This window comes from Syngnathus acus, chromosome 14, assembly GCF_901709675.1.
Source record: "Syngnathus acus chromosome 14, fSynAcu1.2, whole genome shotgun sequence".
Classification (NCBI taxonomy): Eukaryota; Metazoa; Chordata; class Actinopteri; order Syngnathiformes; family Syngnathidae; genus Syngnathus; species Syngnathus acus.
Window position 1 is genome coordinate 2115388 of NC_051099.1, and position 24242 is coordinate 2139629.

General features: G+C 41.8%; 3 protein-coding genes across 5 annotated transcripts; 1 reads left to right on the top strand and 2 right to left on the bottom strand.

Annotated features, from left to right (window-relative positions):
* Positions 1-6795: 6795 nt before the first annotated feature.
* Positions 6796-12597, bottom strand: vamp2 (vesicle-associated membrane protein 2). The gene is made up of 5 exons (XM_037269760.1): positions 12217-12597; positions 10010-10112; positions 9773-9931; positions 9656-9707; positions 6796-9566 (listed from the first exon to the last, which is right to left on the bottom strand). Coding segments are annotated over exons 1-5 (333 nt in total). The 5' UTR covers positions 12219-12597; the 3' UTR covers positions 6796-9549.
* Positions 12598-13124: 527 nt separating this feature from the next.
* Positions 13125-19190, bottom strand: mpp1 (membrane protein, palmitoylated 1). 2 transcript variants are annotated; one of them, XM_037269140.1, is made up of 12 exons: positions 18874-19190; positions 16696-16827; positions 16511-16589; positions 16231-16316; positions 16058-16126; positions 15467-15663; positions 15281-15381; positions 15134-15214; positions 14978-15058; positions 14701-14903; positions 14526-14600; positions 13125-14449 (listed from the first exon to the last, which is right to left on the bottom strand). In XM_037269140.1, exons 1-12 carry the CDS (start codon positions 18994-18996, stop codon positions 14273-14275), a joined length of 1404 nt encoding a protein of 467 aa, XP_037125035.1. In that variant the 5' UTR covers positions 18997-19190; the 3' UTR covers positions 13125-14272. The 2 variants fall into 2 exon arrangements, with proteins under 2 accessions (XP_037125035.1, XP_037125036.1); XM_037269141.1 differs by having other exon boundaries at positions 16696-16824; positions 18874-19027.
* tmlhe (trimethyllysine hydroxylase, epsilon) lies at positions 18834-22774 on the top strand. Of its 2 annotated transcripts, none has more exons than XM_037269145.1 (8): positions 18834-18968; positions 20290-20565; positions 20636-20812; positions 21388-21667; positions 21733-21852; positions 21935-22171; positions 22244-22382; positions 22455-22774. In XM_037269145.1, the coding sequence occupies exons 2-8, from the start codon at positions 20439-20441 to the stop codon at positions 22584-22586; spliced, it is 1212 nt and encodes a 403-aa protein (XP_037125040.1). In that variant the 5' UTR covers positions 18834-18968; positions 20290-20438; the 3' UTR covers positions 22587-22774. The 2 variants fall into 2 exon arrangements, with proteins under 2 accessions (XP_037125040.1, XP_037125039.1); XM_037269144.1 differs by lacking the exon at positions 18834-18968 and adding an exon at positions 19086-19212.
* The last annotated feature ends 1468 nt before the right edge of the window (positions 22775-24242 follow it).

Here is a 24242-nt window from a genome sequence, read left to right on the forward strand (position 1 = left end):
TACCATTTTATTTCATCGTATTTATATATTTCTTAGAAATGTATATAAAGGCCGGTCCGTGAAAATACATACATGTACCTTCCATACAATGTGTGGGCTCTGTAGTGTAGTGGTTAGTTCACTGGACTTTAACTTCACTGACTCGGGTTCAAATCCCAGTAGATTCCAAAATATTTTATCATGGAAAAATTTGTAAACTGTTCGCTTGTGAGCTGCTCGATAAAAGCACACATGTACCTTCCATACAATGTGTGGGTTCTGTAATGTAGTGGTTAGTGCACTGGGCTTTAACCCCAGCGACCTGAGTTCAAATCTCAGTAGGACCTTAAATATTTTGTCAAGGAAAAATTGGCACTGTTCGCTTGTGAGCTGCTCCATAAAACCATACATGTACCTTCTATACAGTATGAGGGTTCAGTAGTGTAGTGGTTAGTGCACTGGGCTTTAACCCCAGTGACCTGAGTTCAAATCTCAGTAGGACCTTAAATATTTTGTCATGGAAAAATTGGCACTGTTCGCTTGTGAGCTGCTCCATAAAACCATACATGTACCTTCTATATAGTATGAGGGTTCCGTAGTGTAGTGGTTTGTGCGCTGGACATTAACCCCAGTGACCCGAGTTCAAATCTCAGTAGGACCTTAAATATTTTGTCATGGAAAAATTGGCACTGTTCGCTTGTGAGCTGCTCCATAAAACCATACATGTACCTTCTATATAGTATGAGGGTTCCGTAGTGTAGTGGTTTGTGCGCTGGACATTAACCCCAGTGACCCGAGTTCAAATCTCAGTAGGACCTTAAATATTTTGTCATGGAGAAATTTGCGCTGTTCGCTTGTGAGCTGCTCCATAAAAGCATACATGTACCTACCCTGCAGTATGAGGGCTCCGTAGTGTAGTGGTTAGTGCTCTGGACTTTCACCCCAGCGACCAGGGTTCAAATCTCATTAGGACCTGAAATGTTTTATCATGGAAAAATTTGCAACACAGTTGCAACACAGTGTGCTGCCCCATAACCAATGCACTAAAACTTAGGGATGGAAAAATTTGCAACACAGTTGCTCGTGTGCTGCCCCATATAACCAATACACTAGAGTTAGGATTAGAGCTAGGGTTCGGTTTAGAGCTAGGGTTAGGGTTAGAGCTCGGGTTAGAGCTAGGGTTAGGGTTAGGGTTAGAGCTAGAGCTAGAGTTAGGGTTAGAGTTAGGGTTAGGGTTAGAGCTAGGATTAGAGCTCGGGTTAGGGTTAGGTTTAGGGTTAGAGTTAGGGTTAGGGTTAGAGTTAGAACTAGGGTTAGGGTTAGGGTTAGATCTCGGGTTAGGGTTAGAGCTAGGGTTAGGTTTAGAGCTCGGGTTAGGGTTAGAGCTAGGGTTAGGGTTAGGGTTAGGGTTAGGGTTAGGGTTAGGGTTAGAGCTAGGGTTAGGGTTAGGGTTAGGGTTAGGGTTAGGGTTAGAGCTAGAGCTAGAGCTAGAGCTAGAGCTAGGGTTAGGGTTAGAGTTAGGGTTAGAGCTAGGATTAGAGCTCGGGTTAGGGTTAGGTTTAGGGTTAGAGTTAGAGCTAGAGTTAGGGTTAGGGTTAGAGTTAGAACTAGGGTTAGAGTTAGAACTAGGGTTAGGGTTAGGGTTAGATCTCGGGTTAGGGTTAGAGCTAGGGTTAGGTTTAGAGCTCGGGTTAGGGTTAGAGCTAGGGTTAGGGTTAGAGCTCGGGTTAGGGTTAGGGTTAGGGTTAGAGCTAGGGTTAGGGTTAGAGCTAGAGCTAGGGTTAGGGTTAGGGTTAGGGTTAGGGTTAGAGCTAGGGTTAGGGTTAGGGTTAGAGCTAGAGCTAGAGCTAGAGCTAGAGCTAGAGCTAGAGTTAGGGTTAGAGTTAGGGTTAGAGCTAGGATTAGAGCTCGGGTTAGGGTTAGGTTTAGGGTTAGAGTTAGAGCTAGGGTTAGGGTTAGAGTTAGAACTAGGGTTAGGGTTAGGGTTAGATCTCGGGTTAGGGTTAGAGCTAGGGTTAGGTTTAGAGCTCGGGTTAGGGTTAGAGCTAGGGTTAGGGTTAGGGTTAGGGTTAGGGTTAGAGCTAGGGTTAGGGTTAGGGTTAGAGCTAGAGCTAGAGCTAGAGCTAGGGTTAGGGTTAGAGTTAGGGTTAGAGCTAGGATTAGAGCTCGGGTTAGGGTTAGGTTTAGGGTTAGAGTTAGAGCTAGAGTTAGGGTTAGGGTTAGAGTTAGAACTAGGGTTAGAGTTAGAACTAGGGTTAGGGTTAGGGTTAGATCTCGGGTTAGGGTTAGAGCTAGGGTTAGGTTTAGAGCTCGGGTTAGGGTTAGAGCTAGGGTTAGGGTTAGGGTTAGGGTTAGAGCTAGGGTTAGGGTTAGGGTTAGAGCTAGAGCTAGAGCTAGAGCTAGAGCTAGAGCTAGGGTTAGGGTTAGAGTTAGGGTTAGAGCTAGGATTAGAGCTCGGGTTAGGGTTAGAGCTAGGGTTAGGTTTAGAGCTCGGGTTAGGGTTAGAGCTAGGGTTAGGGTTAGGGTTAGAGCTAGGGTTAGGGTTAGGGTTAGGGTTAGAGCTAGAGCTAGAGCTAGAGCTAGAGCTAGAGCTAGAGCTAGGTTTAGGGTTAGAGTTAGGGTTAGAGCTAGGATTAGAGCTCGGGTTAGGGTTAGGTTTAGGGTTAGAGTTAGAGCTAGAGTTAGGGTTAGGGTTAGAGTTAGAACTAGGGTTAGAGTTAGAACTAGGGTTAGGGTTAGGGTTAGATCTCGGGTTAGGGTTAGAGCTAGGGTTAGGTTTAGAGCTCGGGTTAGGGTTAGGGTTAGAGCTAGGGTTAGGGTTAGGGTTAGAGCTAGGGTTAGAGCTAGGGTTATGGTTAGAGCTAGAGCTAGGGTTAGGGTTAGAGCTAGGGTTAGGGTTAGAGCCAGGGTTAGGGTTAGAGCTCGGGTTAGGGTTAGAGCTAGGGTTAAGGTTAGAGCTAGGGTTAGAGCTAACCCTAGCTCTAGGTGTCAAACTCATTTTTTTCACGGGCCGCATTGTAGTCATAGGGCCATTATGACTGTCAACCCAAATAAATGTATGAGCACCTCATATTATATACAGTCAGAGCTACAAAACAAACTGACAAATAACTCAGAAGAGATGTTTGAAGCCCTAACCCTAGCTTCCAGGGGTGTCAACCTCCAGTCCTCGGGGGCCGCGTTCCAATATGTTTTCCAAGTTACCCTCGTTAAACACACCTGCGTGAAAAGTTTTAGCTCCTTTCACGTTCTGCAGGAGCTAAAACTTTTCACGCAGGTGCACTTAACGAGGGAATCACACGGACACTCCATTAGGTACACCGCCATTTTCAAGTGTACCTAATAACAGGCCACTTTATTAGGGAAATATCATGGTCAAAGGTCACAGGTGTCAAGCTCTAGTCCTCGGGGGCCGCGTTCCAATATGTTTTCCAAGTTACCCTCGTTAAACGCACCTGCGTGAAAAGTTTTAGCTCCTTTCACGTTCTCCATCCCTAAGCTTTAGTGCATTGGTTATGGGGCAGCACACTGTGTTGCAACTGATAAAATGTTTATATCAAAGTCAAAATATTATATGAAATATATAATGAGATTTGAACCCTGGGGTGAAAGTCCAGAGAACTAACCACGACACTACGTAGCCCTCATACTGCATGGTAGGTACATGTATGCTTTTATGGAGCAGCTCACAAGCGAACAGTAGTAGTATGTTTTGTAGCTTTTACTGTATGAGGCAGGGGTGTCGCACTCCAGTCCTCGGAGGCCGCATTCCAACATGTTTTTGAGAGATTGAGATTCCCTCATTAAGTGCACCTGTGTGAAAAGTTGAACATGAAAATGCCCTCAACTTTTCACTGAGGTGTGTTTAACGAGGTAACTTGGAAAACATATTGGAACGCGGCCCCGAGGACTAGCGCTTGACACCTCTGACCTTTGACCGTATTTCCATAATAAAGTGGCCTGTTATTAGGTACACTTAAAAATGGCGGTGTACCTAATGGAGTGTCCGTGTGATTCCCTCGTTAAGTGCACCTGCGTGAAAAGTTTTAGCTCCTTTCACGTTCTGCAGGAGCTAAAACTTTTCACGCAGGTGCACTTAACGAGGGAATCACACGGACTGGAGTTAGGGTTAGGGTTAGGGTTAGGGTTAGGGTTAGGGTTAGAGCTAGAGCTGGGGTTAGGGTTAGCGCTCGGGTTAGGGTTAGCTCTAACCCTAACCCTAGCTCTAACCCTAACCCGAGCTCTAACACTAACCCTAGCTCTAACCCTAACCCTAACCCGAGCTCTAACCCTAACCCTAGCTCTAACCCTAACCCTAGCTCTAGCTCTAGCTCTAACCCTAACCCTAGCTCTAACCCTAACCCGAGCTCTAACCCTAACCCTAGCTCTAGCTCTAGCTCTAGCTCTAACCCTAACCCTAGCTCTAACCCTAACCCTAGCTCTAACCCTAACCCGAGCTCTAACCCTAACCCTAGCTCTAACCCTAACCCTAGCTCTAACCCTAACCCGAGCTCTAACACTAACCCTAGCTCTAACCCTAACCCTAACCCGAGCTCTAACCCTAACCCTAGCTCTAACCCTAACCCTAGCTCTAGCCCTAACCCTAGCTCTAACCCTAACCCGAGCTCTAACCCTAACCCTAGCTCTAGCTCTAACCCTAACCCTAGCTCTAACCCTAACCCTAGCTCTAACCCTAACCCTAACCCGAGCTCTAACCCTAACCCTAGCTCTAGCTCTAACCCTAACCCTAGCTCTAACCCTAACCCTAGCTCTAACCCTAACCCTAACCCGAGCTCTAACCCTAACCCTAGCTCTAACCCTAACCCTAGCTCTAACCCTAACCCTAGCTCTAACCCTAGCTCTAACCCTAACCCTAGCTCTAAACCTAACCCTAGCTCTAATCCTAACTCTAACCCTAACTCTAGTGTATTGGTTATATGGGGCAGCACACGAGCAACTGTGTTGCAAATTTTTCCATCCCTAAGCTTTAGTGCATTGGTTATGGGGCAGCAAATGTTGTAGGGCAGTGTTGCAAATTTTTCCATGATAAAATATTTCAGGTCCTAATGAGATTTGAACCCTGGTCGCTGGGGTGAAAGTCCAGAGCACTAACCACTCCACTAGGGAGCCCTCATACTGTATGGTAGGTACATGTATGCTTTTATGGAGCAGCTCACAAGCAAACTATCGTATGCTAAAATATTTTGGAACTGACTGGGATTTGAACTCAGGTCGCTGGGGTGAAAGTCCAGAGCACTAACCACTACACTACGTAACCCTCATACTGTATGGTAGGTACATGTATGCTTTTATGGAGCAGCTCACAAGCAAACGGTATATGCTAAATATTTTGGAACTGACTGGGATTTGAACTCAGGTCACTGGGGTGAAAGTCCAGAGCACTAACCACTACACTAGGGAGCCCTCATACTGTATGGTAGGTACATGTATGCTTTTATGGAGCAGCTCACAAGCAAACGGTATCGTATGCTAAAATATTTTGGAACTGACTGGGATTTGAACTCAGGTCACTGGGATTACAGCCCAGCGCACTAACCACTACACTACGGAACCTTTACATTGTATGGAAGGTACATGTATGCTTTTATGGAGCAGCTCACAAGCGAACAGTATCGTACGCTAAAAAAAGTTTTTAAATTAATGCTACCGCAACGTAGTATACTGAAATGTTACATTATTAATACATAATATAACATTAGTAATAAATATAGAGCTTGTGATATGTCCCTACCATACCTATGCCCATGCACAATAATAAATCTACACACATGACATTGTTTTCCAATATACATATATTTTTATGATGTTCATCAATATAATAAGACATTGATAGATTTACACTACAATAATTTTATACAATTTAGTTTTCCATTCAGTTTCCTTTCCTTTACATAGAGCCAACCTTGTTTAGTGTCTAATCCCATGTTAAATGACAGCACGACATATCTATCAATAAATAAAAGCTAAAAGAATAAGCTAAAGAATGAAATGAGACTGAGTGCATTGCCCATGTTCCTCCGGTCTGGTCCCTCCAGTGAGACCAGACAAACAGGGGCAATGCAGACCTTCAACTCCCAGTCCGTAGAGAAATTAAAATATTTCCTCCAAAATAAATATATTTGAACAAACAAACAAAATACAGCATCGTTTGGACACAAACAGCAATCTGATGTAAACAGCAGAATTAGTTTGAAATTTTCTGGACAATTGAAGGTAAAAATACTTGGGAAATCTTTACCTCTACCGATTAGTGGTCACACAAAATTCAGATGCATTGGGAGATTTTTTTTTCTTTGAAATCAATGCAAACTACAATAAAAATGTGGACATACATTACAAAACATCTTTCTATATATTTTGTAGAATATCGTAAGCCGTCCAGTGAGCTTTCAGAAACTCAATAGGTTCCCTCCTAATACTGCACTCATCCCATTTGGGGAGACATTCCTTACATTTTGCAAGTTTTCTTGACAACAATATACAGCACATATTCTCACAGTTGGTTAATATGCTTGAATGACAAATGAAAATAAAGCACTTCATCGTCGTGAAGTGTTTGGGATCACCCTGCAAATGGGCTGAGTGCAGCTTCAATTTGAGACAACTGAACATTTCACAAGGATGGCATCAGACAATATTCTCACATAGAACAGACGTGCTCCCCGAAGGAAGGAATAATAACAACAACAAACAGAAAGTGTCACGCTGTTAAAATATACGTGCACGCCTTCCTTTTCACACAATACAGTAAAGCAACGTGAAGAGACAGCACTCGCTTCGTTTTTCTCCATTGTGATCAAATTGGTTGAGTAATCACAGGACGACAGCAGGATTTATGGAATGACACGTGTCCTACCCCAATCAGTCGTGTCATGTCACCTCAGCGGGATGGCTAAAAGAGCCACATTTTAATTCATTTGTTTGTCCCCTTTTTACTGTACATCTTGATAAAACAAAATAGGCCCCCCTCAAAACACGTTCATATTACAACACTTCATGTGGATTTTTGTCCAATAATTGGAGTTAGTTGTACTATGAAAGTAGGCAGAAATGAAAAACAAGGTTGTGCTATTACTTGTTAAAAGATCCTGTGTCTAAAGAACGCTTAACAATTGAGTCATTCGACTTAAACACACAAGATGCGGGAGAATAGATGCATGCGGTCCGTCAATTTGGGTTTCACTTGCATAAGGTACAACTACTTGCCTCACTGAAGGTCTTGTAATTACAGATGGCAAGATTCGGCTTTTCCCCCCCCCCAAAGTATCGGATGGTTTGGGGTAACCTGCTCCTCTCTACTTGTTTTTGATGGCAATCGTCAGCAGAAGCCCAGACGTCAAGTCTTTGGTAAGCTGCTCTTTAGGTCGTAGGTACACTGACATGGTGTGGTCACTGGCTGAGCTAGGATTTTTTTTCCTTGGGGGGTCAAGGACATGTCAGGGGGTCCGCAAAACAAACACAAATCATCTGGCCTGGCACCTGAGGGGTTCAGGCATATTTCAGTATTGCCCGCAGCCCCCCTTCTAGCTCTGCCTGTGGGTTAAGTGTAGGGCCGTTCACATCTGTCACCTCTATCCTGATGTACTACAGTGGGCAAGGAAACAAACGTGCCTTCACTCAAGAGATTTAAGCGGCCTAATCTGTCAGGATAAACTGGGGATATTCCTGGGGTAGAGCTATTCTAACACACACCACAATAATGCACCTGCAAACGCTCACACACACACACACACACACACACACTACTTGTCGGAATCAGTCAAGGTGGTTGATCTACCTAGCTGGTTGCTAACATAAAAATCCAGAGGCTACTAAGTACACTTAATTAATACACTTAATTGGAACTATTGCAGGTTAGGACTGAGACTGAAAGCTAATGCTAAAGCTCGTTGATCTGGACCTAGTGGGCTAAAATGACAGCAAGTGCACCTATTGCTCTGTTACTTCTCAAGTCGCCAAAGGGTCCATATGCACAAGCCCAAAAGCACATGAGCAAACAGTTTTACAATTGTACACGAAAGGGTGCCATGACTGTCAACTGCAATGAACAAGAGAAGCTCCCCACTCAGCTGCTTGTTGCTTGGCAGTGTATAATGCACACATCTGAATTATAAAAACGGAAACACACACACCACCGGTCTGTCTCGCACAAAAATACACTATAATAAAAATAGAATCTATTACATGTAATCATGCATACCTATAGGGAGAACCACTTAGAACACTGCCGAGGAATGCTTTGGATTTTTTTCAATAAATCTTGGATTGTAAATTGTTGGGCCTTTTTTTAAAATGCAATTAAGGCTGAACTGTTTCATGTGCTCTTCATATGGAGGTGTGGCTGCACGCAGCGTGACAGCGCCATCAAAAACAAGCTTGTTTAGTGCATTCTTAACTGCGCACGTTTTGTTTTTTTAAACCTACTGAAAGTCGATATGAAGGCTTTTTAACAGGCCAATGACAGTTTGCAAGTGAGGATATTAATTTAGTGCCACTGAAAGCCCAGTTAATAGCCACACAATAGCCTAGCACAAGATGACATCCAAATCCAGCCTCCCGCCAAATTTACCTTGAAACCATTTTTTTCTTGCAGACTTCGGCTTTCAGTTTCATCGCGCAATTGAAATATACTTACAATTACGTGTGCTACAGTAAGAGCATTTGCACCAGACTGCAACGAAGGAATGTTTTCGAAATAAGACACTACGTAATCAAAAAAACAACAACAACATCTACAGACATTGGTCCAACGGTACTATGGCAGTTTTAAAACGATTGGGCATTCAAGCATGCTGCAAAACACAAGGGAGACGGCCGGAGAGCTGAAGACAGATATTAAATGAGAAATGTTGGAAGGGGGAGAGAAAAAAAACAAAAACTGTCAAGAGCCAGATTGGGGATAACTAGAAAGGGACAGCCTGACCAATTCATGCATTACTTTGTGTTGAGTAATAACTTAGACCCGAATGGACTCAACCTGGAGAGTGTGACTGCAAATATCCAACATAATCAGTTTTGGGCCTTACTGCGATTGTCGCCACTGTGCAGAAATACAGCGGAAAAAAATGAGAGTAAGCTGAGTAGAACATGCAGGATACATACTTGGGAGTATTAGGCAGTAGTCGACGCTGAAGCATACAGAAACTTAATACAAAAATGAAAAAATACAAAATGCACACACTCGCACACACACACACCTAGAAAACAGTACATATCAGAATAAAACTCTACAAATGACTAGAGATTGATCAGTCATGTAACAATTATCAGTGCCAATCATTGTTTCCTTTTCGGTTGTTGCATCATCACAAGGCTCTCGTCATGGCGGGTTAGAGAAGCCGAGAGGACCCGGAACACGCAAAGATTTGACAGGGGTACCAGAGGCGAGGTGGTGGAAATGATTGAGCCATATGGCCCTGAAGGGTTTAGGGGTGAAGCCAATCGGGGAAGATACAATAACTCATTATCTGGATTCCTTTTGTCATGAATTTCAGGGTCTCTTCTGAAGCAAGGACGTTGGAATTCGACTGGGGTAGGAAGTGACTCTTCTTAGGTGCTGAAGTACACTGCAGCAAGCAAGAAAGGAGATCAATCATGTCCAAGTCTCTTTATGCACAACTTACTCGTATGTACAAATCAGCAAAAGAATTCTTACCAATAATGACAATGAGCACAATCACGCATATCACACCCAGGATAATCATCATCTGCGGGGAGAAGATAGAACACACATGATCAGAATTGTAGACAACAAATCTAGTGTGTCGCTCACCTTAGCGTTCTTCCACCAGTACTTGTTCTTCAGTTTGGCAGCGCTGGTCTCAAACTGAGAGGCTCCAGCCTGCAGAGCGTCAGCCCTGTCGTCAAGTTCGGACAGCTTCTGATCACGCTCCAGAACCTTATCCACATTTACGCGCATAATGTCCACCACCTGCGGAGAGACACAAAGATATTATTTTTGGAGCTTTGATCAATGTGTAAGAGTGTGCAACAAATGACTTGCTCTCACCTCGTCCACCTGTGCCTGTGTCTGCTGCAGACGGCGGTTGCTGGTGAGGTTCGGGGGAGCCTGACTCCCTCCCTCTGGTGCAGGGGCTCCAGCTGGGGCAGACCTAGGGATGGAAAAAAAGCTATTATATGATGACTCCAAACATCTCTGTGGTGGCAAGTAACTTGAACTGAGGTGAGGAGCTAGAAGTAAGGCCATTGGTTCTTTTAATAGAAAAAAGTGATTTGTCGCCATCTTGTGGCATCAGTATGTAATTACAGCTCTTTTTGGGCGGGTCTCACAATTGGCAGTAGGGCACGGTCATTATTCCTCACCTTAAAGGAGATCAACTTGATTTCAATGGAATCCAAACATACAAATAGATTTCTATAAATGGTAAGATTTCCCTGTATCCAGAACAAATAACAAATACCATGGCATCCCCATCCAATGTGAGGTCAGACAATGGAAAAAAATCCCTCGCTTTTAACATAACGTGTTCACCCCACTAAATTTAGCATGCTAGATGATAGAAAGTGATGTCTCATCACAAATATGACTTGTGACAAAGCTACTCCACTCCTGTGAGACTAAACTGCGTATAAAGGTCACCCTAACAAGACACACGCCTTACTAATCCTTCAGCAACATCAAATCCTATTGGATAAAAGGTCTGGTCTTTCCTTGCTGCCAAGTTGTGATATATGAACAGACAAAAAGATCATCAATCAAAGACAATAATAATGTTTTGGGTGTTTTGTGTTCTGCTATTAAAAAGACACTGAGAACATTTTCTCTCCTTAAAATTCAATCAGCTCAGATCCTGATGAAAAGCAAGATGGGATCTAATAACCTTGCACACTGACTTGAGATGATGTTATACTTGTACAGTCCTCAGATGATATCACTGTAGCTATTACAATCAATAAATTCAGCTCCCATTGGAGATTTAAAAATAGTCTGATATTATTGAGTTAATGGTTCTGGAAAACATATCCTGCATCATTTTATAACGCAGTGTCTACAACTAAGTGGATTTCTGCTGTCATTTGCACGATGCGTGACTTTCAGCACCATTTCAGCACTGGACAGCGACACTGCCGTACGGAGCGGTGGACTGGAGTCCCAGTCTTTTTGTGACCTCTAGGACCTCAAAGACTACATTCCTTTCAATTCTATACAACCAGAACCGTGGTCACATGATAGCCAGTAAAAGCATCACGTTTCACGGCCTATAAATACTGGCTGTCGACAGAAGCAGTGGGGAGGGAGGTTCCTTGATTCAAGGCAAAAATGGTGGAAAATCGACGTTTTAGGTAACAAGCGGCCAATACTAACACAGATTGACGTAGAACAGTGCTGGGACTCGATTAATTCTCGGATTGTGGGCTTTCTAGACATTTACACAAACGGGTTTAGCGTGACTTGGCCATCGCGTTCATCCTCCATCATTCAGCTCTCTCAAAAAAAACAACGGCACTACTAAAATACCGGGGGATGCATTTTCTAAAGGTTAAAGTGGAATGTGGTGAAATATAATCATGTTCACCCTCGCGTAACCATCGACAGAGAGGCTAGGCTATCCCCATCCCCCGCTGCAGGAGCTTGCAAATATCACGCAAACTAGGCCCGGGCCTAATTTATAGATAATGCATTTATATATATATATATATAACAGGCTATTTAAGATCAGTCAAATAATGTTCCGTGGTTTACACGCCAAATTGGCTTTGTTGTTTCTGTCCAAATAAAATAAGACAAGTCCCACATTACGCCCTTGATGTTTCTAGAAATCATCACATCGTCCACCGCAAACAAAATGACACCCTTATTAGACATGGGCATTTTTATTTTGTCGTAATCGTGGCCCCATTAAAAAGATGAATTAGCGTGTGTCCAATGATAAAGACGACGTCCTTTCAAACAGAACCGGTCCAAACCGGAAAAAAATGCGTGCGTACTGGCTGCAGCTAGCGGCACTAGACGAGGCAGAAAATAGGCAGAAGATGAACACGGATCATCTTTTCACCCGTAAAAGCTCACAAATCAAAAAGACACAATGAGCCTTCCGTTTAATCTGAGGGGAGACTGAAATATTTCCTGTCGTTCGAATGACAGCTGTCAAATAAAACAAACGAAACAGACTGATGAAAGCCAGCCAGGTGCTCGCCAGCATCTTTGCCATGAATATATCGAAGCGCACACAAGAAAATGGACGATATACTTACATTTTTTGCGGTAGTGTTGGCGAGACAGCTGTGCTGAAATCCTGGCTGGAAGTGTTAGCGTGTGCTAAGTGGCTGGCAGATGGATGTGGATTGCCTTCTGCGCTCCTCTCTAGCCTCTGGCACCCTTTGGATGCTTAGCCTGGCGTTTCCCTGCCTATATAGCCGAGGAGGGGCACTGCTTCGACTCCACCGTCGAGATCTGTCCACCAAGCTAGTCCAATACTCCCTTTCCTCTCCGTATGTGACAGCACCAGCAATTTGTTTCGAGTAAGCGACGAGAGACTGAGCCGTAATGAAGGTATAACAAACACTTTGGATTAGCTGTACAAAGATGGCTCAGTGACGTCAACCGAGGCGAGTTTCATGTTAAAATGGGTGACCAAGGACTAAGCTGTTTTGACAGGCTTGACAAGTCCGTTTTAAACAATGCATGCCCGTATTAAAATAGTACGCGTTTCCTCCTTTTACGTTTTAAATGTCACAGTTATTGCAGGGTCGGATGCGCACATAAAGAAGCTTATTTGGATTGTCACGAGATTTGTCAACAAAATGGCGTTCCTTGAAAGGGGGCGTGGCCAGCAGCACAGTGGGTGTCCATAGTGGTGGTTCACTGTTGAGCAAATCCACGAGAAACAACCTGAAAGATTATTCTGAGAGTACTGCATTTATGCGTAATTATCTTTATGCTTAGGAGGACAGTTCTGAAGGTATTGCTCTATGGAAAGCTGCAGTGTAGTCAGATGACCTTGGTCCAAAACAAATTCTCCAAAAGGGCTTGTAATGTGGGTCACTGATGCTGTAGTGGTGCCCTGAGATTTTTTTTTTTTTTTGGAGCCCAAAGTCAGCTGCGGGAGAGCGTCCCCTTGAAACCGATAAGTCGTGCAGAAAATGGATGGATGGATACATGGTTGAGATAATACACAGATTTTAATGACACAGTCAAACAAGCTTTAATTTAATACTCGTTACTGCAGTTTGAATTTGATGTTTTGTCTAATTACAGAAACCTTAAGAGCATTAACATGACAGTAAAACAGTGATTCAACCATGCATGTTGGAGGAAGCCTGTGGAGAAACCTACAAGGAGAATGTGCAAACTCCACACAGGGAGGCCAAAGTCTGGATTTGAAGATTTGAGTTATTACTGGTCCCATCTTGTCATGAATAATCATCCAACAATACATTACATAAGATGCCAAATTCCCACAACAGTAGCCCACAAATGCAATAGAAAACATACTGACACAAAACGAAATTGATCATGAAATTACTGGACATTGCATATTAACTATATCAATTATTAGGTAATATTGTAGCAGATAGAAAAAAAAATTTCTGTACAGTACTTTGATAGACAGTACAGATTTTGAGTGAACACATGATGCCTTCTGAATGAGTGAATATTGTTAAAATGACTGATTTTTGTGACTATTGATACTCTACATGAGACCTCAGATCATGGATGTATTCTAGCATTTGGTATCCTGAAAGTTCCTGTTCATTGTTCATAGATTAAATATGATCAAAAAAAGCAGTTGCAACAGAGCTGATCAATTTAATATTGGTAAAATTGCCTCTTAACTGCCTAGGAGGTAATGTATACAATTTCATGTGACCGTTTTGACAGGTAATCTCATTGACTGCAATGCTTTCAAGTCCTGTTCTGTTGAGAAAATGATGACGTTATGATGCAATATTAAAACCCTGTGATTTAAAAGGGAGGATTTCTTTCACAGTTACGGTCCTATTTTATATTTACCCACAATAACAAAGTTGTATGGCACCTCTAACTAACTGATCTCAAATAGTAAACATTCCAGGTGAAGTTCTCAGCTTTTTGATATAAATCTTCCTAAATATTGCTTTTCTAAAATGCACACGTGCAAAAAAAAAAAAAAACGTTTCTGACAATTAACATGAACCAAAAATAAACCCATTCAGACTTGGGACCTCACTAACTCAGAGGTTTTGCGTAAGGAGTGATATTGCACTGCTTTTTTTTAAAATGAAAAAAAAAGTGAAACAAATAAGATATCACGCTGGAGTCTAACATTTATCAGTACACCCAGGAGACAGGCACCCACTGTGGAGTAGAAGTGACCCTCTCCAAGGCCTCTTCCACACTTTTCACACTCTCGTCAACATCATTATTGACTATGATCAAATCAAAGAAGTGTCTGTAGGCTGTCAGGATTTCGTCCGACTCCTTCTGGATCATTGTCAGGTTTTCCGTCTAGGATTAAAAAAAAAAAAAAGCAAAATATTAGCTACCGGAGTCAAATCTGGTTATTACGATAAGGATGTCTCACTTGAGAAGCTGTGTTGGTGGGCGCGATGAAGACCATAAGAGGAGCGAAATCAGCAGTCCGTAAAACCTTCAACGTCTGCAAAGAAATAAAAAGACCATGTGGTTAAAAATGTTGCACATGCAGGATTTTACTGTCATTCAAACGATAACATAACTGAGTGACTCATAATACAAACCTGCGGTTCTACATCCAGCAAAGCAATTTTGCCCTGCTCGTGGATCTTCTGGATGGTCTCAATTTTGGTGCCAAACATATTTCCCTGGAAGCTGCCGTACTCCAGCAGCGCATTTTCTGAGATGCATTTGGTCATGGCGTCGTTGGAGATGAAATAATATTCCTGGCCGTTCTCCTCATCCTTACGTTGCGATCTGGTGGTGTCTGATGAACGAGTCAAATTGTGAAACTCAATCGTGTAGCTTTTAGGGCACGATAGAAATGTTTTATTTACTTACGTGAGACAGGATAAGAAAATTTCTCAGGATATTTGGTCAGCAATGAATTTTTAATGTGACTCCTCCCTACACCGGGTGCACCTAAAACATTGCAGTCAAAATATGAATCACTGTTTAAAAAAATACGTTCTGTTTATTCTGAGAATGGCCACTTACCAATCAGCACCAAAGTTTTCCGTTTGAAAGCAGGGAGACGGACAACCTCCTCGTAGGAAATGACATCCAACTGGTCAAAAACTGGAAAAACATTTGGTTGTAAGAAAACCGCAACGAAAAAAAAACAAATCTTGATGATGAACTCACTTGAGCTGTGCTTCGCCAGGTACTTGTCTTTGCACTTCTTTTTCTTTCCAAATGGGCTCCAGGACTGAGCGTCTTTGGTTTTGCTCTTACTCGCCACTCTCCTGTCAAATTTGTTTAGTTGTGGGTGACATCATATGAAAACATTCATCGCATTAACATTAGAAAATTCAAATGGATCAGTCAAACCATTCTTGGAGCTCCGGCGACGGTATAAGTCCGGCGAAGTTTGCCGCGCTGCTCTCGACTGTACCCTGCCACCAGTTGGGGTCCTGCTTGTTGATAATTTGAATGATGTCACCGGTTTGAAATTTTAGCCCCGCCTCTTTGCACGGGATGAGCTCATCCGTCGAGGGGTCGTAGTTAAACTGGGCCCTCATGTATGTCTGCAAAGCCAGAGTTGACACAAACTTTCAGTGTTGATAATAATAAATACATATATATCGTATTCAGCGTTGCTTTTTACAAAAATTGTAATGTATAGTCTGTTTGAGGGATTAATAAATATCTCGTCTAATTGTTACATGTTATCGGTTACAAAGGTCAAAGGTTACATTGATGAAGGATACGTTGTTCGTCGCAAATTAATGAATAACTATTTGTGGTCACCACAAATGTTTAACTAAGCCAAGAAGTTAATCAAATCTCCTAAATTCACCTTGGATTTTTATCCATTAAGAGACGATTCACCTAGCAGTAAAAATGTATGGAATAGAGGAAAGCTGTTTTTCAGCAACTTTTTACACAAAGAAGTCACCGTTTATTTAGGTTTGCCATTACCTCACAGGCTTTGGAGCGAGTCTTTTGGTTGGAAACTATTTTCATTGTGACTACTCCATTGGTTTCTTTCTGCAAGGAAAAATATGGCACAGTTGATTATCACAATGTATTTTAAGGAGATTTTTTTTTTGCGTAATTCTCTTTGAGAATTGCAGTTATTAGGCTTTACATACCAAAATCTTTTGCAGCTGATCAACTGTGTGGTTGGTCACACTTTTTCCATTGATTTCTGCTATCTCATCACCTTCATGCAAGGATCCTAAAAAAAAAATGAAGACATTTCATGGAATAATAGCATCAAATAGTTTTCAGTTGCTGTGATTTGAATGTACGGAAACCTAAAGTGTACTTGAAGAAAAATCAACAATATATCAAAATGTCATTGCAGCCTGTTTAGCTTGTACCCCCCCCCTACACACACACACACACACAGGTCAATGTTTGATTTACTACCTTGTTTGTGTATAAATCCTCCGTGCAATATTCTGGCCACTGTGCACCTCTGTTTGTCATTCATTTTCAGAGTGACACCCTGCAGATGAAAGAAATATAATGTTGAGACAAGCCACATTAATCAATATTATTGAAGGGGGGGGGGGGGGGGGGGGGGCTGGACATGTTGCAAATGTAAAACATACCATGGGCTCCGAGGGATTTTTTTCAAACACGACTTCTTTCATTTTGGTCAGCTCCGTGCCATTCACGTATCCAGCACTCCCGTTGGTATAAACTTCAGCACCTTTACTCTCAATGGTTTGCATAGCCAACTGCTTAAAAGAGACAGAGAAAAAAAAAAAAAATCATTATGTATATTGCAAATGAAAATGAAGGCATCTTGCATTATGACATGTTTTCTAACAGCTACAGGGAAAGCCTTTTGCTAATTGCAAGTGTTTCATTTGCAGATTCAACACATGTTCTAGGTTAAAAATTAACCCAACATCATTAACACCTCATTTAACACATCCAACGATCTGCTCCAACAGGTTCGTGTGGTCATGCATGGATACCACCAATGTCATCAAGGGATCCCACCAGTAAAGTGACATTAAATTAACCGTCTTGAATGACTATTGCAAATAAGTTATCTTTAAAGCATATTTCTTGCAAATATGAGGCCGAATTCGTGACCTGGACTTGACAAATAAAGGAACTGAAACACATCTTGGTTTTTTTTCTCCCCTCCCCGAAAGTGTAAACAAGGAGGGCTCAAATCATTGTTGTGTATGTTAATAGATGACTCAGACTATTTAAATTTATTAATTAAACACAGAAAGTAGAAACTGAATTATCACATAAGAATTCTTTTTTTTTTTTATGCTGAATAAGACGTCAGTAATTCCCAGGTGCCATGCAAGTACGCCCCCTAGAGGTGCTGAGCAGAACATAATCGCATTGGACATTTTAGGCAAGGTCATGAAATAACTGCAGCATTCCCACAATAGTTCACAAATAAATTAGTACATTGCTTCCAGCAATTAAATAAAGTGGCTTAATTGAGGTTTACTCAAATATAAGAAACAGAAGAGGAAAAAATGCCAGCTAAACTCCATGCCTGGGATTTCATTTGTATTTTGCTGTAAACACGGTAGACAACAGCTGAGTGTTGCATTCGTGGAAATCTGGTTCCATGAAAGCTGATACTTATTTACAGGCCTTGAGCGATTTAACAGAGGGGTGTCAGGGGAAAATATTTGAGTACACCAGGAGATGAAATGACACACTGTGAAAATCACTGAAGTCATACTGGTCCTTAACTGTGTGGTGTGAATAAACAAGAACATGCGGAAGCCACAAGAACTTGGAAATCTTCTGCAGTTTTGCTCGAGTCAGGATGTTGAAAAACTGCAACCTCCCCTAACAATCCGCAGTTATGCAATAAAGGGGCCCATTTGAAACGCCCGTGTTGGGTGTGGCAAAGCATTGGGACAAACAATAATCCCTGAAACCTAGTCTGACTTGAAAAGAGATTTACATTTGAACTCGTTAATTATTTATTTCGACAGAGCTCTAGGAGTTGGGAATCAATAATTGGCCAAAAAGGAGTCCGAGTCTTAAATTTCAGATGACACGTAATTGCCCTTTCAGACTAAACCATTCCTCTTAATTATCCATTAAAAGGACAAACAACATGTCATGTTCCAACTAAATTCGAATCTTCCTATACTTGCCAAAGTCTTTTGCTGAGTTGACTTTTTTCTTGTTGTTCCCTAACGATCGTGACCCTTGATCAACATTTCACTCAGCAGTCTCCACACTTACTAAATCAGCATTATGCAGAAGCCAAAAATGCTGAGGTCAGGAAAAAGTTTCCTTTTTTTTGTCATGTCCCAAGTCCCTCACTGCTGAGTTGACACGTTCAAGTTTTTCCTTCATTTAACAATGTGTTCACACCATTCCCAAGTCTTGCAATATTTTGCACCATCATCTATTTTAAAAAGCAAGTTGTGCATGTTTTGGACAGGCTTCTATGTGGTTTTATGCAAAACACTGCAATGCTGTAAAATCGGCTCATTTAGCAAGCAAAACATGATGACGTGATTATGACACAAGTTATTGGTGCCAGAATCTTGTTTACCCCTCAGCTGTCACATGTTTCCATGTGTATTTTTGGGAGGTGAATGCAGACGCGGAAAAGGCTTATGCCATGTCTGCTGGATCCAGTTCAGGCTGACTGGAGAGGTGACTCAGCTTTCAACAACACACTGTTGAATTGTACTGCATATACGTCATTTCGACTCAATAACAAGACAAAACAACACCGATCATCCCCGGAAGCAAACGGACAAACCCGAGTATTTCGAAATCAACCTTACCTTGTCAGTCTTTGGTTTGGTTTGGAGAAGCTGCTCCAGGTAGAGATCGGAGAGGGCTGTCCTGGCGGAGTCCACAGGCTCCAATATGACAGCAGGTTCGTTTTTATTGGATTTTAGCGTCATCTTTCCGGTAGAAGGGAAAAAATAAAACACAGTGAACCCCCCCTGTGCAAGGTCCACGAGAAGCTGGCTCAAAAAAAAAAAAAAATGCGGAGAGATAGGAAACTGCAGATAACGACTGCTGGTGAGATAATGTCACTGAGATAAAGGTCCAAGGTTCTGATCGGCAGCAGGTGATCAACAGACCCACTGCAGGCGGGGACACCGCTGACAGAGCAAGTAAACAGGAGCTCGTGTTGCCTTCAAGTGCTTACCGCAAAATCCCAAATCTGAGTGTTCACTCTAACTAAAGTGTCCTTTTTTCTGTGATAGTGTGTTGTAATATTTCATAAGGTCCTGCCGTTTATGTCTACATACACACATGCTATATGACCAAAAAAATAATAATACGGACACTGCGTACATACGTGCAAAATGTGTGGTCAAAGCAAACAAAACCAAACCCTAACCTAATGAGATCATTACAAAACAGGCATTAAAGATAATCAATGCCAAAGTACATCATTGTTGACAAAGCACATATTTATTATTTGAATGTCTTTTTGTCTGAAGCTTTAATGTGAATTACTAGAATAACAGAGCATTCCATATGATGTAGTGCAAGGCTACACAATCATAAACAAATAGATTTGCATTAGCTTTCAAAATATGGAATGACCCGTCTTCACAGCCAAAGTAATAAATAATATCCGAATGTATTTGAAGGCAGCACGCCGCTGCGGTCCTTTGCAGGAAAGGAAGGAAACATGGGCGGTGATGACGTTCAATAGTCTCACAATGAAACGGCTCACATTGCAAAATGTTATAATTGTCTGGATACTACTACAAAGATAATCATAAACAGTATAACAACAGAAAATATTACATTGTAAGAATGTATCCTATAGAATGGATGTTTGCTCATTTGAGTGACTTTATGATTCACAAGTAATGTTACAAAATAGTGCCGTCCTGTGGTCAACATTGGTACTACTGATCCAGTAGATTACTACTACTACTACTCCTACTACTAGTAGTTTGTACAGAATGAATTACAACGATACCGATTTAACAAATAGGCCATGCAAAATTGTCAAGAAAGGGTCTGTTGTTATATGTGTTTTAAAAACGCAGTTTTCTCGAATTATAAATCGGGTCTGTGTCTTTAAGAATATGCTGGACGTTCTACCATGATGGCCTTTGCGTATGCAAAATTGTTCCGTTTGCTATGCGCACTGGACTTGTTCATCAGGATCCGGTTATAAAATGACAGCTCAAAGTGTTTAATAATTAATCCAAGTCATCTTTTACTTGCAGATCCACCTCATGTAATAACAAACTTGCCTTGATGAAAGCAAAGCGCGAGAGGAGACCGAAGGGGCACCGGTGACGCAGTGATTCATCGAAAGTTCTGAAACTTTTATGATTTGAAAATTACACAGATCCTGTTCTGTGAGGTATTGGAGATGATCGGGACGCTTAGCGGGATCGTAAGAGCAGTTGCTCGGAATAGGACTTTATGGAGACACGGGAAGCAAGTCCGTGGGTACGCCTGCCCACCAGCATCTACGCGCTTGCATGAAAACTGTCTGGGTGAGTTCATGGAACACTTTGCAAAGACCAAACACGCTGCTAATGCGTCTGCTCCACTTGCATGTACCAGAACTCGAGTACAGAGGGACTCGGATGCATTTGGACTACGTGTGGTTGAGGGATCACTGCCGCTCTGCCGAGTCCTTCAACATCCAAACGCACCAGAGGAACTTGGACACCGGAAGTATCGACCTCAACATCCGGCCCGATCACGTCCAAGTGGAAGATGACGATCTTATCCTCACTTGTAAGTCATTTTTAATAATGGCCATAAGAAAATAAATAATAAAAATATTTTTAAAATAAAAAACAAATGAATGAGACGCAGTTTGAAAAATGCTTTTCTGAATATGCTTATTTTATTAACACTGCCAAATCACAGCAGAAGTTGCGCACTTGTTTTCAGAAAAAAAATGCCAGCATGCAACCAACATCTTCACCTCCAAGATACTGATATGAATGAAATATTTTGAGTAAATTAAAATAAATAGTAAATGCAAAAAGTTGCACTCTTAAAAATTAGTAAAGGAAGCGTACAACACCAGGTGGACTTTGGTAAGTTTCTAATTTAATGGCTTACCCAGTACAGTCATACTTGAGTGAATGGTATGTTGCCCTTCATTCTTTAACACTGCCTACACCCTGCCAGAAATAAAGTAAGTTTACAAAATACTTGCCAACAAGTCTACTATCAGCGCTTAAAGGGACATCATCATAATTCATTTTCTGCTCATTCATCATTTTTCTTTTCATAATTTCGTTTAATTTTATTGGCCAAACCGACAAATGTAACTAATCAAATTTTGCTTGTGTGCATCCAAGGGCCTGGTGGTCACACTTCCAAATACCGCCTTAGCTGGTTAGCCGAGAACAGCTACGAGGGAAAGAAGCAGAGCGCCGTACAGCCACGCATCCTTTGGAATGCAGACATTTATAAGAACTCCCATGTGGCCTCCTCCAAATGGGATGCATTTATGAACAGCGAGGATGAATTAAAAAAGTTCCTGCAGAACTACCTTCTCTACGGGATCGCTTTTGTGGATGACGTCCCCGCTACAATCGAAGCCACAGAGGCCGTGACGCAGAGGGTTAGTCTTATCAGGTATACCCGACTTCTCCTTCACTGATTTTGCAAGCATCCACATCCTCATTCCCAAATTCTTCAAGGGAAACGACCTATGGACGAATGTGGTCCTTCACGTCAGATTTTTCCAGAGGAGACACTGCCTACAGCCAGCTGGATCTTGACCGCCACACAGACACAACCTATTTTCAAGAACCGTGTGGGTAAGTGGAAAGGGAAAAGGTCTCCCCCAAAGGCAGGATGTGACATTGACAATATTTGCCTTTTTTTTTTTTTCCTCTACAGAATTCAGGTTTTTCACTGTCTAAAACACGAAGGTACCGGTGGAAGGAATCTGCTTGTCGATGGTTTCTATGCAGCTAAAAGTCTTCGTAAGCGGTCGCCAGAAGATTTTGAACTGCTTTCGCATGTTCCGATCAAACATGAATATCTTGAACGCACTGGCAGCCACCAAAACCACATGATTGGCTTTGGACCCGTTCTAAATGTCTATCCTTGGAATAATGAGCTTTACATGATTCGGTATGTTGATGGGATTCATTTCAATGGTGTTGCCTAATTTGGAAGATAAGTTATATATTATCGCCGCTACAGGTACAACAACTTTGACCGAGCAGTAATAAACACGATACCTCATGATGTTGTTCGCCGCTGGTATGTGGCTCATCGCCAGTTGACCTCGGAACTCAGGCGAGCAGAGAATGAGCTGTGGATGAAACTGACTCCAGGAAAGGTAAGACCATTTTCACTAGCGACATGATTTGAACATTTTCTGATTGCAACTTTTGCATCTCTTTAACTTCAGGTGATTTTTATTGACAACTGGCGAGTCATGCACGGCAGGGAGGCGTTCAGTGGCGTGCGGCAAATCTGTGGATGCTATCTGAGCAGAGATGATATTCTCAGCAAATCACGATGTTTGGGGCTTCAGGTATAGCAAATCGAAGAGAGCCCCTTAAGTTCCGTGAAGTACACTTGAAGGCAATAAATGTTTGATTGATGCTGCATTTTGTAATTTACTATGAAATGAATATTGAATATTGTCTGTCTTAGTTGACAGATGTGTTTGCAGCTGAATTGAATGCATGAATGATGCCCTCTGCTGGTTTTAATGGTAAAAAAAATAAATAAAGGGCAAGTGTTCTTTTTAAAGTAAGGCTGGGGGATTTGTCTTGATCCCGGTTTTCTACTCTACAATATTTCTTTTCGCTAGTCCAGTGAAGACTAATCCTACCTGATGATCACGTTAATAATTTATAAACTGCATTGTATTGTGACTAATTGAGTGTGCTATGTCTTATGCGTGTTGACAGCTTGAGTTTTGGTAGCGACATAAGAAATTGGCATGCAGAAGACAGCACAATGCACAAAGATCCAGTCACACTCTTATTTCCATCATTGGCTTTGAGGGAGACTGCTGTGGTCACCATGGAAACAGACGAGCATACCGAGGCCCGCATTGTTGTCCTGGTAACTCGACGAATGAGAGCATTCAGACGAGATGTACTTCTAATATCAGGCCATGCAAGGTGACCATCTCGACCAAAATGTGCATTTGATGACGTCGCTTTGATTTAAACGAATACAAGAAAAGATTTCAGAGTACCATGTGAAGAGAAATGAGTGGAAATGCGGACACAAAATGTCACAGTGTTGACAAGGGTTGAAATGTGAATAACTGTAATTAACCCCAGATTTCAAAGAAATCAAACAATGGTTTACTTTTTGCTTCACATCTTATTTCCAGGGAGCTTCACTTTTGCTCTTTCAAGCCAAACAAGATTATACTGGCCTTCATTTTTTTTTTTAGAAAAAGCAATTATTTCCTTGCAGTTGAAAGTGAACAATGAAAAAATACAACAAAAGCAGGAAAAAATAAATAAATAAAGTTGAGCCGGAGCCACTGCAACAGGCTGCAGTGCCCGGAAGTGACTCACCTAATGGTGTAGATGCATCTGATGAAGCATTGTCGGGTTAGTGCGAATAGCAAAAGGTTCAGGCACCCTCCACTCAGCATATATTTACACTTCTGAAAGGAAATGGCAACAAATATGCACAATTAGTCACAGTTTGCTTCCCTGGTTGCCAAGCAATGAACAATAATGAGATACATGGCCTGCACTGCAATTACTGTATTGCACTCATTATTCATTGTAACAATAAGAAAGAGAAAAAAATAATAGAAAAGTAAATCAATTTACATTCAAATCAGTCAGGAAGGAATTACAAAGTCCTACTTTTTAAGGTAGCAAAAGTAATGGGACACTTGGCTGTCATTCCCTTCCAATAAAGAGCAGATAAAAAGCATAAAGTTCATTTGGCACATCTGTCAACAGTGTTTATGACATTTCCTCCCCTCACAGATCAAAACTTTCATGGTGAGTGATTACAGTATTTTAAAAGTAAATCCATTGTAAAACGGATGACTTGGAGATGTCATTTATTTGCTGCTACTTCACCAGTTACAGCTCATAACTCAGCCTAGCTTGTCTTCTATATCAGTCTTGGTCACGGCTGGTGGTAAAGGAATTCAAGTCATTTAATCTCCACCTGCCCTTTATTGGTTGCCTCCAGCTCTTGGAAGTTAAAAGCA